This window comes from Thermobia domestica, chromosome 9 (genome assembly GCF_964235325.1).
Source record: "Thermobia domestica chromosome 9, izTheDome1.hap1.1, whole genome shotgun sequence".
In the NCBI taxonomy this organism is placed as follows: domain Eukaryota; kingdom Metazoa; phylum Arthropoda; class Insecta; order Zygentoma; family Lepismatidae; genus Thermobia; species Thermobia domestica.
In genome coordinates, this window is record NC_137462.1 from 208,863,314 (window position 1) to 208,880,308 (window position 16,995).

The 16,995-nt window shown below is 34.9% G+C and overlaps 1 protein-coding gene across 1 annotated transcript in view; it reads left to right on the plus strand.

The window, feature by feature from the left end:
* Positions 1-5,031: 5,031 nt before the first annotated feature.
* LOC145660572 (transmembrane protein 145) overlaps positions 5,032-16,995 on the plus strand; it is a 45,422-nt gene continuing 33,458 nt past the window's right edge. Inside the window, exons 1-2 of the mRNA XM_081725804.1 lie at positions 5,032-5,599; positions 15,821-15,986. Of these exons, the coding sequence (XP_081581930.1) occupies positions 5,112-5,599; positions 15,821-15,986 (654 nt within the window). The 5' untranslated portion in view covers positions 5,032-5,111. The remainder of the gene's footprint in view (positions 5,600-15,820; positions 15,987-16,995) is intronic.

A 16,995-nucleotide genomic window follows, 5' to 3' on the forward strand; every position in this document is an offset into this window, starting at 1 on the left:
ATATACGAAACATGCAATGCATCAAATTATTATTATAGTTACACAGGCACCTTTAATTAGGAACGCTTTCTCAATGTACTTTTGCATTGTTATCTCAAGACACTTCATTACTGTTCCGCCCCCCTCCAAAGAAAGAAACCTTTCCGTTTACAGCTGAACGTATGTTACTGCAAATCTCAATACTCGTCTTTTTCTGGTTTGCATGTGTTAAAGATGAATGTTGAAAAAATCAATTCCAAAATCTCCTTCCCACAATTTCCAGGTTCCCACAATACAGAAGGTAAGATTTTACCATTGTAGTAATATTGCTCAGTACAGCATGTTTTGATAAGCTATTCGCTTTTCTTACAAACATTTAGTTTATTTAGGTAGAAAAAAACGTAGCCTACAGAAAAATCAGAGATTATACATATTTGAAGAAAGTCTTGAAAATAAATTAAAATTAATTTTATTCTGCATTAAGTTAAAAATCTCTGGAGAAGGATTTTAAACCTCCCATTCCCCTTGGTATGATGTCGAAAGCTTTAATTTTGTCTGTTTCATTAGTGTATTTTCATTACCAGAAATTGAGATAAAAGGAAATGTAGATAACTGATTGAAAGAATTAATTTTATAGTACTACTATATTCTTCTATATATTTTAAGTTGCAGTTCATTGTTTGATTCTGTTTAAAGCGCGACGTTACTGGAAATTAGTCAACAACAGATGTCAACGCAGAAGTTCATTCTTAGATTCTGTTTAAAGCGCCACATTACTGGAATTAAGTCAACAACAGTGCTGTCAACGCTGCTCGTTGACCGCAGTTCCGCAAACCGCAGTTTCTCAAACCGCAGTTCCTCCTCTCAGCTTCCCTCGTTTCCCTTCCGTACTTCACACAGAGCAGCTTATCACGCTCACTGCTCTGCTGTGAATGTGGTATGATGATGGAAGGCATATACGCAAGGGGTAGAGCATACGAAGAATAGAAACGAAACGAAAATATTCTAAATATTATTAAATATTTTAAGGAGCAACAAACAGCCCGCGATTCTTGATGGTTCACGTGTTCTTGCGAACTGCACAAGGCGACGCCACTGGTGAAAATACCTTACAAATGATACAAGAAAGTTTAACAGCTACAGTGGTTCAATAAAGAAGTCGGACATATACATATTCACACATTCAAGAGAAAATAGACATTCCAAGAATACGCTTTAAAGAACAAAAAAAAAAAAAAAAAAAAATTAATTACTCTATATTATTTACTTATAGAAAATAGTAACATCAATGGCAAAACTCAAATTGATGACTGTAAAAAACACAAAAAATTAAAATACAGCTAAAATCCACGTCAAAAAAGAAGCGGACAGGAAGCACCAGGCTCTTTCTTTTTGGGCTTAGTAGGGGAATTTACAAGCGTTTGTCTACTGGACAGTTTTTGGTGTCCAAATGAAGCGAGTTGAAGCCGAAATGTTTTTCCGTGGATAAAACTGCGTGTTTAAAAGTTAAAATAGGAAGTCCACGTGGGCAAACTTCTTTAGTAGTAAGAGAACTTTTTAAAAGCATTATAAAGAGGGAAAGTCAGTTCGTGATACTGTGGAAATAGTAAATAGGTCACTCTCTACAGATCATGATACTATTAGACATTTTAAATCAACAAACTCAGTGGAAAATACACCAAAAAGTGGTAGACTTAGGCCGCCTTATGCAGAGTCGTTTCGACCTATGATTAGCGTCATACTAAACAACCGACTACTGCAGGAGACTTATGTTAGTTGAACTCTTTACTATATCACTAATCACGTTTCAAAACGACTCTGCATAAGGCCCAGGGTGTTTTCAAAGTCAGACGAGCGATGGATTGTGCTATAGGTTAATAAAAGCTTTAAGATAAGTAACTCCTAAACTGACCAAAGAAGTATCAGAACATCTTAATAAAAGTTTGCATCCCGAAACGATAAGATTAGTTTTAAGAGAAGCAATTTACATGGAAGAGTAGCCTGTAAAATACCATTCGTGAGCAAGTGCAATAGACAAAAGAGATTTAGTTTTGCAAAAACTTATAAAAATAAAGATTTTTCGTTTAAGAGCACTGTGTTATTCGCGGACGAAAGCAAATTAAATTTGTTCCGCTCAGATGATCAATGTTACATCTGGCGGAAACCTAATGAAGAACTCCAAGAGAATAATCTACGATCCACTGTGAAACTTAGAGGTGGCTCGGTGATAGTTTGGGGCTGTATGTCCGCTGTTGGTCCAGGTAAACTTTGTGTAATCGATAATATTATGGACCAAACAAAGCATTTAAACATTCGGAAGCAAAATTTGGTACAAAGTGCTGAAACATTGGAAATAATAGAAAACTTTCAGTACTATCAGAATAACGATCCCAAGCACAAAGCACTCAATGTGCGTTTGTGGCTCCTGTATAATTGTCCGCATGTGCTGGAAACACCTACGCAATCTCCTGATATTAATGTTATTGAGCACTTATGGGCTTATTTGGAAAACCAGTTAAAATGTCATATTATTAGAACAAAGGAAGACTTGGAATCAGCACTTCAGACTGAATGGGCAAAAATCGATCCCTCCTTTAGTAAAAAACATAAAATTCATGCCAGAAAGATTGAAAGCGATCGTGAAAAATAAAGGCTTGACTACAAAATATTAAAAATATCTAATAACATTCTAAAATTTTGCTACAAATTAAGTGTCCCAGTTCTTTTTTGACATGGATTTACGCCATGTTTTCACTTTTTGTATTTTTTTATAGTCATGAAATTGAGATTTGTCATTGATGTTTCTATTTTTCATAAGTAGATAATATAGAGTAATTAATATATATATATTTTTGTTCTCTGAAGAATACTCTTGGAATGTTTATTCCTCTTGGAATGTGTAAGTAATATGTATATGTCCGACTTCTTTATTGAGCCACTGTATTTCGCAAGTAAAGTTGAATACAACTTTGGTCTTAAAGAAGTCAAAGTAGAATCTAACCAATGGACTCAAGTAGATTGAAGAAGTAAAAATAGAAAATGGCAGAACCACTAAAACCATAAAGAAAATAATGAAGAAAATTTAAGTATTCAACAATAAATTGTATTCAAGCGATGAACCGGAAGGGAAAGAAAGTGGAGATAAGGATGCAGATATGCTTCAATACTGCAAGAGGAATTCGACATTTGGAACATGGAACAAAGATAGATATAAGCAGACGAAGTTATTAGACAGTAAATTAAACTGATGAACTGAAAAATCTAGCAAAGCTTTATACAAATTGACTACCAAACGATAGTTGTGTAGAAATGGAGAACTGCTATGATCATATTCTGCATAAAAGAAAGAGACAAATTATAACTGTGAACTTATAGACCTTTACATTTTCACCTCGAGATTTATAGTTTGTTCTGAAAGATATCGACACTCCCATTAAATAAATTTAAAGCTCACCCTACCAAGAAACAGTGGAACTGATAGAATAGTCAAACAAGTATGAATATCATTATATGCTGCTTTCATTACTATGAAAAAGCTTCCAATTCCGTGAAGACCTCGGCAGTTAATCACACTGTTAAGACAAGTAATGAAGAAACTTCAGTTATAGATAACTCTTTAGCTGTAGAAGAAGAGTTAAGTTCCAAAATTGGTCATCCTTTCTCTACAAAAATTTTGAAAATTTACGGAAAAGAAATGGATAATTTGCTCGTTTGTGTGCTTGATAATATGTAAGGGGAATGAAAATTGTGTTTATTTTTTTATAAGCGGTTATAAATATGGAACTATTTGGCAAGCGGAAGGAACTACTTCACGCAAGTTTACCGCATGATTGGATTGTGGGAAAGTAACGAGCATTTGTATTGTGAACATTGCTGCAGGTGTGCAGAGACGCTCCATTTATTACCCTTATGCATAAACGAGATTACATTCTATTAATTTTAACAAAATGGCTAACAACGTCAATAACCATAAGCCAACCCGACACTACTTTACTCTACTCTACCCTACCCTACTCTATTACACCTTTTTAAAGGGTTCTAAAAATTGATGATTTTTGAATTTTCCCTAGCTTTATTACGCTTTTTCTAGAAAACCAGACGGATGACCAACTTCGGAATAAATACCGTAGAAGAACTTTAAAGACAGTGAGGGGGTACGGTCAGAGCGATACTATTTCTTTCATGCTTTTACACAAACTTCAGTGTTTTCCGATCCCTGAAGTGGGAGTGCGAAGGGATAAATATAAAGGAAAGCATGTACCCTTCCTTTTCGCTGATGACATCGTTCTCTTTGCAAACAAGACCTCTGTAAAGCTGTTTGACTATCGTCAAATAAACTTAAGACTTGTTCAAGACAATTTGATGAGGAAAACGTCAGTAATGATATTATTTTTGTTTTAAATTCATTAATTGGTTCAAGAGATTTCATTTTGGTTTTGTTTTAAACAATCTAATTCAAGAGCATTCAATGTCCAATCAACTTTAAGTTGATCTGAGGGAAACAAAACTGTAATGTTAGCGTTGTGGGACAGAGCAACAGCTGTTGAATTAAATCTTGAGCAATAGCTCTTATCGTGTACGTACACTGAAGCTTCCTTAAAATGAATTTGTACAGAGGAATGCAAGTCCACGCCCGAAAAATAACTGTTTATGATACATAAAGTCGATTTACTAATAGAGAAGCGTATATGAAATGAATTTAATATGGATCCATACAAAAAAGTCTGCACCAAAATAATTAGTCATAAGAACATTTCTATAATTTAATGACATGGTGGGTAAGGCAGGGGCGGATCCAGGACGGACTTCTGGGGAAGCGGTGGGTTGTAATACTGCTACTTAGAGCTACTTTTAAAGAGCTTTAAACTCTGGGATGGGTTTTATTTATATATAAAATTAAAAACTTCGCTCTTCTGGTGGCGATTGCCCCCTGGATCCGCCACTGGGGGAAGGCCTAATTCTTTCTCATGAGGTTTGGTAGGCCTTGGTGTGTGATATATTTTTCTTAAGGAAGAAGTGGAAGATGAGTACCAAATTTGGCAACACTGTATACCTCGATTGTTTTTCTGATGATCATGAATGTGTCTGCTATCTGCTCTGCCTATAAGAGGAAATGAATAGTCTTCCTCGACATGGGTAGTTTAATGGCTATTCGAAGTTGTGTAATATTTTTATCTTTGATATTGATAAGTGTTCCGTATACAAATTGTCTTCATCTTTCTGGTTCATGGAATACAAAAGACTTTTTCAAATTTTTGGTTAAGTTTGGATTTCAGAAGACTGATACCAATAATAAGAAAGACACTGTAGGGTATATATTCGGAAATATTACATCAAATGACAATTTTACTTATCCTGTGACCTTTACAGTACTCGATAGAGGTTATTTTCTAGAATACTATGGAAATAGATCAGTGTACGATAAAGAAAAAGCATGTAAGAAAATGTTCCGAAAGATAAGTACTATTGCGTATGATTCACAATGTTACCAACACGGCGAAGATTTTTTAAGAAAAGTACCCTGCCCTAAAGGAAGCTTATGTCCCGACGAAGATAATCCAAATAATGTTATTAAAGAACATCAATTTACATATGCAATACAGGACTTACAACAACCACGGTAAGTTGAGGGTAACTGTCATGTTCGTTGTGATGCAAAATTGGGTGAAACTTTTATTTGTACATATTTCTGAGCATTACCGGATCTGTAGCCTTAAGTCCGTCACATTTGAGGGATCATATCCTCGGCGAGCACAATGTTCGGGTTGGCCTAGGACCTGTATATTAGGTATCACGCCAGCATTTACCTGGTATGAATGAGGAAAAGTCTCGCTCAGGATGGTCGCTCTACAACGACTTGTACTTTTTCGACCCAGTGTGCCCACCGTGGATTGAACCCAGGAGATCGGCGAGACAGACTTTACAGTAACTGGAATCTGTTCCTACATGTGCAGTCACTTGGAACTGTTTGTGGCTTTGGTGCGATGTCTGTTGTGAGATGAGGTGGTGGTATTTCCCATTATTTCCACTTGGGGTCTATTCATAATGTACGGCCATATGGTAGTTTGCTACCGTGATGTCAGTTTTTTGTATCTCCTTGTAGTTGGTATGTGTCAGTGTGTTAGGTTTATGCGCTGGATCCCAAATTTGTGGAAGCACGTACTTCAATTTGTTTCATGACGGTTGTAGAGTTACTAAATGAGATTGAGGAACTGTTTAATGAATTTGTTGCTAAGCGTTTGATTTCATATTTTTTAGAAATTACTTTGAATTAAATTCAGACATTCTTATCACTTTGCGTCAATTGTATGATTTAATTGAGTTAGAGAAAACTTTTGATGGTTGTGGTTGAAGGGTGAACCTATTTCCGATGTATGGTCAGAGTGAACGTTAGTTTTGGGATAATTTTTTTAACTGGGGAGCCAAAATCGTAAATAACACAATGTTTACAGGAGAAATGAGTTGATGTTAGGTAAGGATAATTACTAAATCTTAACATAACGTAACATAAACTAACCTAATCTAAACCATCAAATGCATAGAAAATATACGAAGAAAGTACGAATTTTAAACAAAGAATTCTGCACCCCCAAATCCAATAATCTTAACCTAACCTAAACCATCAAAATATACAGAAGATATAGCAAGAAAGCACGAAATTAGAGCAAAATATTCTCCCCCCCCCCCCCCAGTCCAAATGTATGCCTTAGTTCTTCTTGTTATAACAGGAATTGTTCTCGTTCAAAACCTTTACGTATGTGCGGAAAGGAACATTTTTCCTTAACCGTAAATTATTCCTTAAATTTTGTAGATGGCAATACTGGTGCCAATACTTGGACTGTTTTGAATTTATGGTCGCATCTAAAGCAAAATTTGCTGTCAGCTCATGGTTCAGCATTCTTTATTTGTTATGCTTTCTGCATTTTACAATTTTTTGTAATTTTTAGTTTTGAATTAAATATCGTAGTTGAAGATTATGGATAGTTTGGAATATTCATACTGGATTAGCTTAGTTTAGAAGCTGGTTCTAACTTCATTTAAGGTAGTATTTAAGATTTATTTGTGCTTATTTTTTATTGCAAATTTTGCAGAATTTGTGAATTACGGTTGTTTAAGGACTGATTTATCTGAACCGGTTCCTGGAGCAATTTAGGAAGCAGTTACCAATTAATTTTTTTATTTTCCGTAGTAGTCTGGAAATGTGTTACTCGAAACAGATGCAACAGGTGTCTGTTTCGTGGAATTTATTCCTTGACTGCTGTGATGAATTGAATCGATCTTGGGAAATGATTTGTAGACTGCTTGGGGAACTGGAACGGATGAATCGGTACCAGTGAATTTTCTAGTCAAAGTAAAAACTTTACTTTTTTTTTTTTTTTTTTTTGTCATAAAACATTTGATAATAATGTACAGTGTCAACATTAATATAATTATGTGCAAAATTAAGTATCACTCACAATCAACATAGTTTAAAAATAAGGTATGAAATGGTTTCCATGCCTTCCTTATACTCCTGTTTCGTTTATGCATATCGCCCTACTTGGAACAAATCAACTGAAGGGGAGCTACCAAAAGTAATTGTTCAAAAATAATGATTTTCTTTGCGCCGTATAATAGGTGCAAAATTTTAAGACTTTAAAATGTTGTCATTTCTCATCAGAAGTTTCTGTTACTAACTTACAAAGTGTTTCTGAAGGGAGGATTTACATTCCTAACTGCAGATTCACTTTAGGACTACTGTATCGTTTGCCGCATAAATACAGCATCCGAACATATGCCATAAAAACTACAGTGCGAAGAAAAAAACTGCTAGGTGACCACTAATACCACAAATGCTGTCTGAATCAGATATATCCATATGGAATTGTGAGGTTGCATCCTTACGGAGCCGGCGCGTTAGTAACTGTGAATATACGTGTAAACGAGGATGTCGCTAAGAACAAATGTTGGGTTGCTTTCAGGCTTTCCTACATTTACCGCCTTGTGCTCGATTTCAATACGAAATGTACTGATATCTCCTCTTTACCAACATGTGTTGTTAGGAAAGCGAAAATAGAAATTACATGCATCTACTATCTTTGAATACGAGGTACTAATTGTCTCATTGCACTCTGTCTTACGTGAGCATGCGCCCACTGAAAACAGTACCAACAAGATAAAACTTTAAACAGTTACGAATACATCTTTACTTATTTACTTTTTTTAATGAATTAATTATAAAAGATACCCGATTCACTTTCATTCCCGTGAGTTTACTTTTTTTTTTCCTTATTTTTCTGGACCTAGTCTCCAGGATTTAACCAATTAGGGTCAGATCAGTTTATTGTGAGACCCGTTTAAAAGAGGAACTGTTATGAGATATTCGCGCAGAATTAAAAGGATGTATACTAGAGACTTCTAAAAATTATTAAATGTTAGCCCATTAAATGACCTATTATACGTATATGTGGTGAACATTTCTGAGCAATGATTAATGGTAAAACAAAAATTCCCTCCCAAAACCTTCCATTTTGTGGAAAAAAAAAAATGGTAAACCAAAATTCAAAACATTATCAAGTAGTAGACATTATGGAGTGCTAGATTCGTTAAAAATTTCCACGTATCAAGCAGCCTCAGGCGGAGGAGGGGGTTAGGAGCTGTCACAGTAATGGGGCTATTAACTACATAACAACAATTTACAAGTTCATCTTTAAAAGATTTCATCTTGTCTAAAAGTGTCTATCAGTACGTATCCTGAAAAAATGTTTAGTGTTTTTCTTGTTCATATGAGAAAATAATCATTCAAGATAAATTTTTGTTCTTATTATTAAAAGATCAAAAGCCTATCATTATTCATTTAAATAACACCCTAATATAAACAGCTGATTTATATGTCGTCAATAATATCTAGCCTATTCTTTAAACCTTTGCGTGTTTATCATCTTAATTTTCATTTCTAAAATGAGAAATGTAGCAGAAACAAAGAGAATACGGTGAAATTAATTCTCACTGCAACAGTCATATTTTTTTAGAAATACTAAAACTGCTTGCAGTTAAGATAACCATTTCCTGAACTGTCGGAGTTCCAGAAAACTTGGAAGAGAAAGATTTAAGTACTGTAAAAAAACTATCCATCACAGTCACCGAACTTCGTTTTTCTAACAGAGAATGTTCACAACTATTTGGTCTAGGAATTAATTCGTGCGGGTGGACAAGAGATGGCGCAACGAACGGAGCGTCCCACAGTTCCGTGTATCCACACATGTGTTGCAAACCCTTGTCATCGCGTATCGTTCGTAGTATAGGGCAGTGGATTAAAGCGTCAACAACACCAGTTTGTAGTTAAGTGAACATGGCGCAATTTGTGCCTGATAAAGTGTTTTTGCGGGGTGTCCTGCTGCATTACTTTAACATGCAGAAAAGTGCGACTGAAAGTCATCGTATTTTGGTGGAAGTGTATGGTGACCATGCTCTAGCTGAGCGAACGTGTCAGAAGTGGTTTGCACGGTTTAGAAGTGGTGATTTCGGCTTGGCAGACCAAGAGCGAGCTGGACAGCCAAAAAAATTTCAAGACGAAGAATTGACAGCATTGCTCGAGCAGGATTCGTGTCAAACGCAGGAACAACTTGCAGCAGCATTAGGCGTTGATCAAACAACAGTCTCCAAACGCTTGAAAGCCATGGGAATGATTCAAAAGATGTCACATTGGGTTCCACATGAATTGAAAGACAGAGACGTTGAAAGACGAAAAACCATTTGCGAATTGCTGTTTCAACGACAGAGCAGAAAGGGGTTTCTGCATCGAATTATTACGGGTGATGAGAAGTGGATCCATTACGAGAACCCTAAACGAAAAAAGGCCTGGGTGAAACCAGGTGAACCAGGTCCATCACAACCAAAACGAGATATTCACTGTGCAAAGGTTATGCTGGGCATATGGTGGGATATGAAAGGTGTGGTGTACTATGAGCTGCTGCAACCGGGTGAAACTATGAATGGAGAACGTTATCGACGACAATTAATGCATTTGAAGCAAGCTCTGGCCAGAACACGACCAGAATGGGAGAACAGACATGATAAACTTATTGTTCAACATGATAACGCTCGCCCACATGTCGCAAAACCGGTCAAAACCTATTTAGAAAATGTCGGATGGGAAGTTTTACCCCACCCGCCGTATTCACCAGACGTTGCTCCTTCGGACTACTACTTGTTCGATTGCATGAACAACGATTTGATTGGACAGCGGTTTACTTCTTCAGAAGATATCGAAACATGGGTCTCTGACTGGATCGCTTCCAAGGATGAGGACTTCTTTCGCCACGGAATCCGTACATTGCCTGACAGATGGGCGAAAGTGGTGGCTGGCGATGGACAATATTTTTCTTAAGGTATTTATGTATTTTGTGTTTGTACTACAGCTTCAATGTGTGCGTACCAACCGCACGAATTAATTCCTAGACCAAATATCTTACAATAACACTCACACATTCATATGACAACCTGGGCTTGAGTAATAAGCATGTCTCGTAATAGCCCCACCACTGTCTCATAATAGTCTCAGGTACAGGGTTACTGTGATATACTGTTTTTATTTTTTAATCAGAATCTGTTTTGTAATATGACATTCAAATAATCTCAAAATACTCCTCTTGACTCTATAGTTTTTACCAATTATTATTCAATCCTTTCTAGACCCTTTCTGTCTGACCACCAACCAGCATTGATAAAACTCTTAAAAAAGAAACAGGATTTGTGGTTTAAACCAGTTTTTGGAGGTTTAAAACAAGTTGTTTTGGGAATTTAAATCATTTCTAAGATTTGCTTTATTTATTTAGGTTAGATATGGGTAGAAAAAATGACATGAAATCTGTCAGTTTTAAGCCTCACGATGCCGTATATGCGAAAGGAGACGGTAATGATGAGGAATGAATGTAATAGTGGTATGAATAAAGTGGGAGAAAACCCATGAACACGGTGTTTGTCCACCACAAAGCCCACTATGAGTAGAAACGGTTTTACTTTAACATCTTTATACAGCAGCAGGATTATGAAGAACAGGATCTACAGCTTAAATAGGGACACTGCGTTATATGTTTTTATTTTGTACGTGAAACGATTTCTTCTTTTTTTTAGTAAATAAAGGAAATCATACTTCTGCACATTTTAAAACTATTTTTATACGATGTTGTTGGTGTGATTTTTTCTTTTTAATTAGAAGAACTGATTTCTTACACATTGTTAACACGCAACGCAGCGTTAAAAATTAGTATTTAGAGTAAAAAGTGCAACAGGATACGTTTTTATCTTAGCCAGCACAGCAATTTATTTCGATCGATCATTATATACACTGATCTGAATTAATAATAAGAACAGAACTCCAAGTACATGTGAATTTTGTAAATATTTCCTGCAAGTAATTTTGAACTTCAGAAAAAGAACGTGGAACTGTTAGGAGATGCAATATTCACAACAGTTAACAAGTAAAATACAGTTAACAAGCACGAAGATTTGTATAATATCCGTGATTGATTGAATTTGAGTGTAATGTCTCTTTCAGCACCATGGTTATGAGACGAGGTCGTGCTGCTTAACGTGGAATCCAAGAATTGTAATATACTTTTTTTGTGTGTTGCAATTTTTCTTAATGGAACTGTTCCAGATTCGAATCAAAATTATTTTGCTTTATTATGTGAAACCACATGTTTGTTATAGGGTCATTCTATTCCAAAACTTCACAGTGGAAAAAAAAAAAAATCTTATGATAATCATGAAATTTGGTGAAAAGCAAGAGCTTGTAGAGTAAATAATATTTGCCAAGTTACAAGCTCCAATGACAAGTAGTTGTCAGATAGCAGTGTTGCCAATCTAACAAAGAGGGACAGTTTTCACAAATATACTAAATGAAAAAAAAAAATCATAACTGCGCTCCTAATTTAGATAGAAACGTCATGCTGGGCTTGTAAAGCTGAAGGAATGCCCTTTTAATAAAAAATAATGTAGACCATTTTTGTTACTTTTGGGGGTCAAGGTCATGACCTTCGACCTCAAAATCTGAAAAAAATGATTTTTTATTTTTGTCAAAAAGGAAGAAAAACAGTGTAGTGTCATGGTTTCTACGTGTTGGGTAAATTTCATGTTGGGATGGCTACGGGAACAGGAGTTTCAAAGTAATGAACCTAGCAGACTTCAATAAAAATGCCATATTAAATAAGTTAATATGACGTAAGGATCTTTGATAAAATATCATAAGTAAAAGTGTGATATAAATCGCCCTAGAACAAGTAAATGTTGCGCATTTCAAAATGGTACTCACCTACAAGTGGAGAATGTTGCTTTATCCTTTGCATTTTCTCTTGTGTGGTAATAACGTAGCTGGTAAATTATATGTGCGACTAGTAGCTGTGCATGGGTCCGCTGAAGCCAGAACATGAGTGATTGGAACAGTCAGAACATCAAGAGATTGGAGGTGAACATACGATGGTGATGGACCATGGAAATGAAGTAAGTTAATAACAACTTCCTCTGTCATCATTCACGGTTATCACATGTCCTTACTACCATGCATCACCATAAACACGTGTCACAAATCCTTTCGCTTTCTCCAGTGAAACTGATTGTCGTAAAATGTTAACGTGGTGTACTACACTTTCTGCTGCTGTAGAATATCTTTTCACAGCTAACATGTCAACTGGTACTGGTATGAATGCATGAAGCTTTTGTGTTCAAGGTACTGGTCGAGTTGTAGCAAATCGTGCACTCAGAACTTCATCTGCAGCAGTAACTTCTTGGTGCGTAACATACACAAAGTTCATGTTGTGCACATTCTTCTCTGTCCAATCGAACAGCTGCTGCGGAGTAATTATTTGCTCTGAAGATGGGTACTGCAAACTTGCTCTAGCGGCTAGCCTCTTTATTATCCCTCCAAGCCCATCACAGACATTCTTGCCATGGGAAGTGCAAAGAAGTGCTACTCAGTATGGATTCCAAAATAATCGTAGAGCTGCAGCAAATTTGTGAAGTTTTTCCTGTTCTTGTATTGGCACGACTGCCATCAGAAAAATAATATATCTTAGATACTGCACTGATGTTTTCTTTCAGAAATGTAATCAGTCTCTTCTGAAACGCATATTCAGCAGTGGTGTCATAGAGCTAATATCTCCTGTTCATAAGTCTGGTAAAAATAAAAATGATGTGTCTTCCTATCGACCTATTTCCCTATTATCTCCACTCTCACTTGTCTCTGAAAAGATAAAAACAGAGTCTTTCAATTTGTTTCACCATTTATAAACTTTTAACAACATGCTTTTTCCCAGGAAAATCTTGTCTTACAAATTTATTAGTTCTTCTGTCCTATGCTGTGGACAGCATCTCAGAAAATTCTCAACTCGACATTTTGTATTTGGACCTGTCTAAGGATTTCGATTCTCTTCCACACCATCGTCTCATATACAAACTCAGTTCTAGATTCAATATACATGGTAAATTACTTAGTCTTCTAGAAACCTATCTCAGTAGTAGGACACAACGAGTTTCAGTTTCAGGTTACTTTCCTGACTTCATTCCCGTAATTCTGGAGTTCCTCAAGACAGTGTTCTGGATCCACTTCTATTTCTATTATACATGGACGATCTGCCGTCCTTGTTCACAAACAGCTCTATCAATATTCTTCTATTTGTATTGATTGCAAACTCTACAGACAAGTTAAATCAGAGTACGATGCTCTTGCGCTTCAGCATGATGCTTCAATTCTTCTCAACTGGTGTAACTCTTGGAAACTTAGTTTAAACATTAAAAAATGTGCTTCTCACGATTTCCCATAAAAAGAACCTATAAACCACATCTACAAAATTAGTCATAAGAACATATATCCTGTCACCTCTTTCAGAGATCTTAGTGTTACCATTGACAGCTTGCTTTTGCGTATCATATAAGCACAATATCTTGTACTGCAATGAGACATAATTGACATTAAAAAATCCTAATTCCTTAAGCTTGTTCTGTAAGTCATATATTGCTTCCACTGTTCTCCTATCTGGTCTATGGTCTGCCCTACTCATTTAAAAAAATTAAATTCTGTAATTAATTTCTTTTTAGCCATTGTATCCTACCGAGTACCTCACCTCCGAACACTTCCAAAAAAATAACGTTTTATAATCCCTCGATATCAAACCTCCCCTAGTGAGAAACAAAATTTTGACCTAATACTTTTACATAAAATTGTAAATGGCCATATATCATGTGAACAGTTATTAAGGCAGATCAATTCTCGCGTACCTGCTAGAACAACACGGTCTAGTGATCTCTTTTACACTCGAGCTGCGAGGGTAAATATTGTCAGAAGGTCTCTTCTAAACCGAATTGTTAGTACGTATAATCAGTTACCAGAAACTGTAGACGTTTTTTCTAATGAGTATACTTGCAGATCCTCTATAAATAAGCTATTTTTGTGATGTTGTCATTGTACTGTACCATCTTGAGCTCAAATTGTTATTCTATTATGTTTCAAAATTTTAAAATGCTTCAGTGTAAAATGGCCTAGTGGTGTATCTGAAACCTATTATAAATAAATTTATTTGATATATGAACAAGATACCTGAGTAGTTTGAGAAGATTGTCCGAAAAAAAAAAAAAAGAAAAGAAAAAACTTAACGCCAAGAATAAACCACTTCTCGTAGCTTTTTCTCGCTTATACCACAATATAGGGTTGTAAATTAAATACTAATATATGAAATATACAGAAACTTGATAGAGCCGTCCTGCAGAAAACGCTATAAAATCAATGAAACACACTAAGAGCACTAGAAATAATCATTAAGTTAAGTAGCGTGCAGCTAAGACCAGTTCTCAAAATTACCATAAAATACTTTAATTTTTAGTAATGAAAATGACAGGCTATTTTGTGGGAAATTTTCATATTTTGGCTTAGTATGATTTTTCTTATTTAGTTACGATTGTTTATTTTCCTGTAGTGGATTCTATAACTAAGAAAGTGACTTTACAACATAAAGTACTTGTGAGTCCTGTGTTTAATCCGGACTGGCTATTTTTATTGGTTTCCACATCAGCATTAGTTTGGCATAAAAATATACTTATCTCGTTCTCTTTATCTGGAAATTTTTACTATGAGCTTGAGATATTGTATTAGTAAAATCTGATATGAGTTCAGTTTTCAAACTTATGATATGAACCGTCATTTTAACTCAAGTAAAAGTTCATTATTAGCAGAATTTCTTCTTTCTTTACTCTTGTATTGTGTCGATGTGTTTGAAATAGAAATTTTGGAGAAAGTTTTTGTAACTTCTTCCTCCTCGAATTTGACGACTTCTGTAAATGTGATATATTTGTTTGGCGTATGCTTCCATTTAAGATGTATCTTTTTATGCTAAAACATGTTACTGATTGAAGCTTTGTTTTATACATAAATAGTAAATATTTCCGTGGAAAAAATCCAGTTTACATTTTCAGCTCAGTTATTTGCTAACACTATTAATTTTTTCACTGAATTATTTTTCGTTTTGAACATTACTCGAATAGCTCTATAAACAAATCATTGGTACTAAAGAGTCCCTGTGTCCATTATTTCCCTTTTCTTTCCTATCAAATGATCATTTTTTTAAATGAATATTTTTAGTTTTTTTTCCCCCTTCAGAATAAAGTAAGTAAATGTGTTCTTGCGTTATGTTGTGATAAGAAAAATATAATTGCTTTTTCTTCATTAAAATTGATTTCTTTTTTTTTTTTTTTTTTTTTAATTCAAGGCATAAAAGGAGGTTTCAACCAAGACCTTACTTAAAAAAGAATTAGAGATTATACTGGAAGCGTTTACTGTTAATATATTAATACAAATACTTTTTCACAGGTTCTGGTATATAAGCTTCGTTGCTTGCTTTAGAAATCTCACTACTTGTGAGTGGCATCATGTTACTGAAGATGTGAGAGTGGATTATGACATCTGGCTTGTAAATGGAAATCCTCATTCTAATCACAGAAGCCCTTTCGATTATCAGTTCTCTTTTGATAGACAGGTAGGTTATGAAAAGAAAGAAAGGAGAGAAAAACTAACCTTAAATTTTATACAAGTATTACACTTAACTCCAACGCCGTTCTCTGGCTTTCAGTAGCTATATTCAGCCACGGTTCTATTATTTGGACAGTTACTTTTTTTAAAAAAAATCAAATAGGCTTACAGATCAATGTATGTCCTACTGTCAATAATTTCAAAATGAATAGACATATTAAACTTTGAATTTTTTCTCGATAATGCAGAAGATTAATACAAGTAAACAACCTACACATCCTGTGTTAAAATATGTTTTTTCTCATAATACTATAACATTGCTTAAATAATGTGTTCCACTTTAAAGACAGGAACCTTAGCTGTGAGAAATCTTCTATCCCCTTATCCTTAAAATTTCGTTGTAAACTTTTTTTTTTTTTTTTTTTAACCCTTCTCTACCACTAAAGTCTTCCGGTTTTCTGTCTGACATCATCTTTTGAGCCTCCCTTGTGGCTACACTTCGGCTCAGGAGAACTGGACTCTATTGCCGGTGGCAACTAATGGGTAGTCCACGTCTCGTATAGCCTCAGTGCTGAAAGAAGCTATAAAAACAAAACCAACTAGCCAACATCATCATATGACTAAACGCCAATATGGCGCTGAACAGATTTTTCTTAAAATAATATTTCTTTTGTCCGTCATCCTTCTTACTATAGAGTTTCACTGATCAGCTTTAATTTACATGATTTTGATTTCTTTATTTTCAGGAAAAGTATACTTTCTATTTTAAAATACCAAATGGATAATAACATTGACAATAATAATAATAATAATAATAATAATAATAATAATAATAATAATAATAATAATAATAATAATAATAATAGCTCTAAGTACCAAATTTAAGACAAGAAGTACTAATATACAAGAAAATCAGCCATTTGTATTTTTCATTAGTATCCAATGTTACTGTACCTAAAGTTTGTAATAGATTTTCTTGTCTCTAATTAATAACTAGCATCTAATTAAATTAAGTG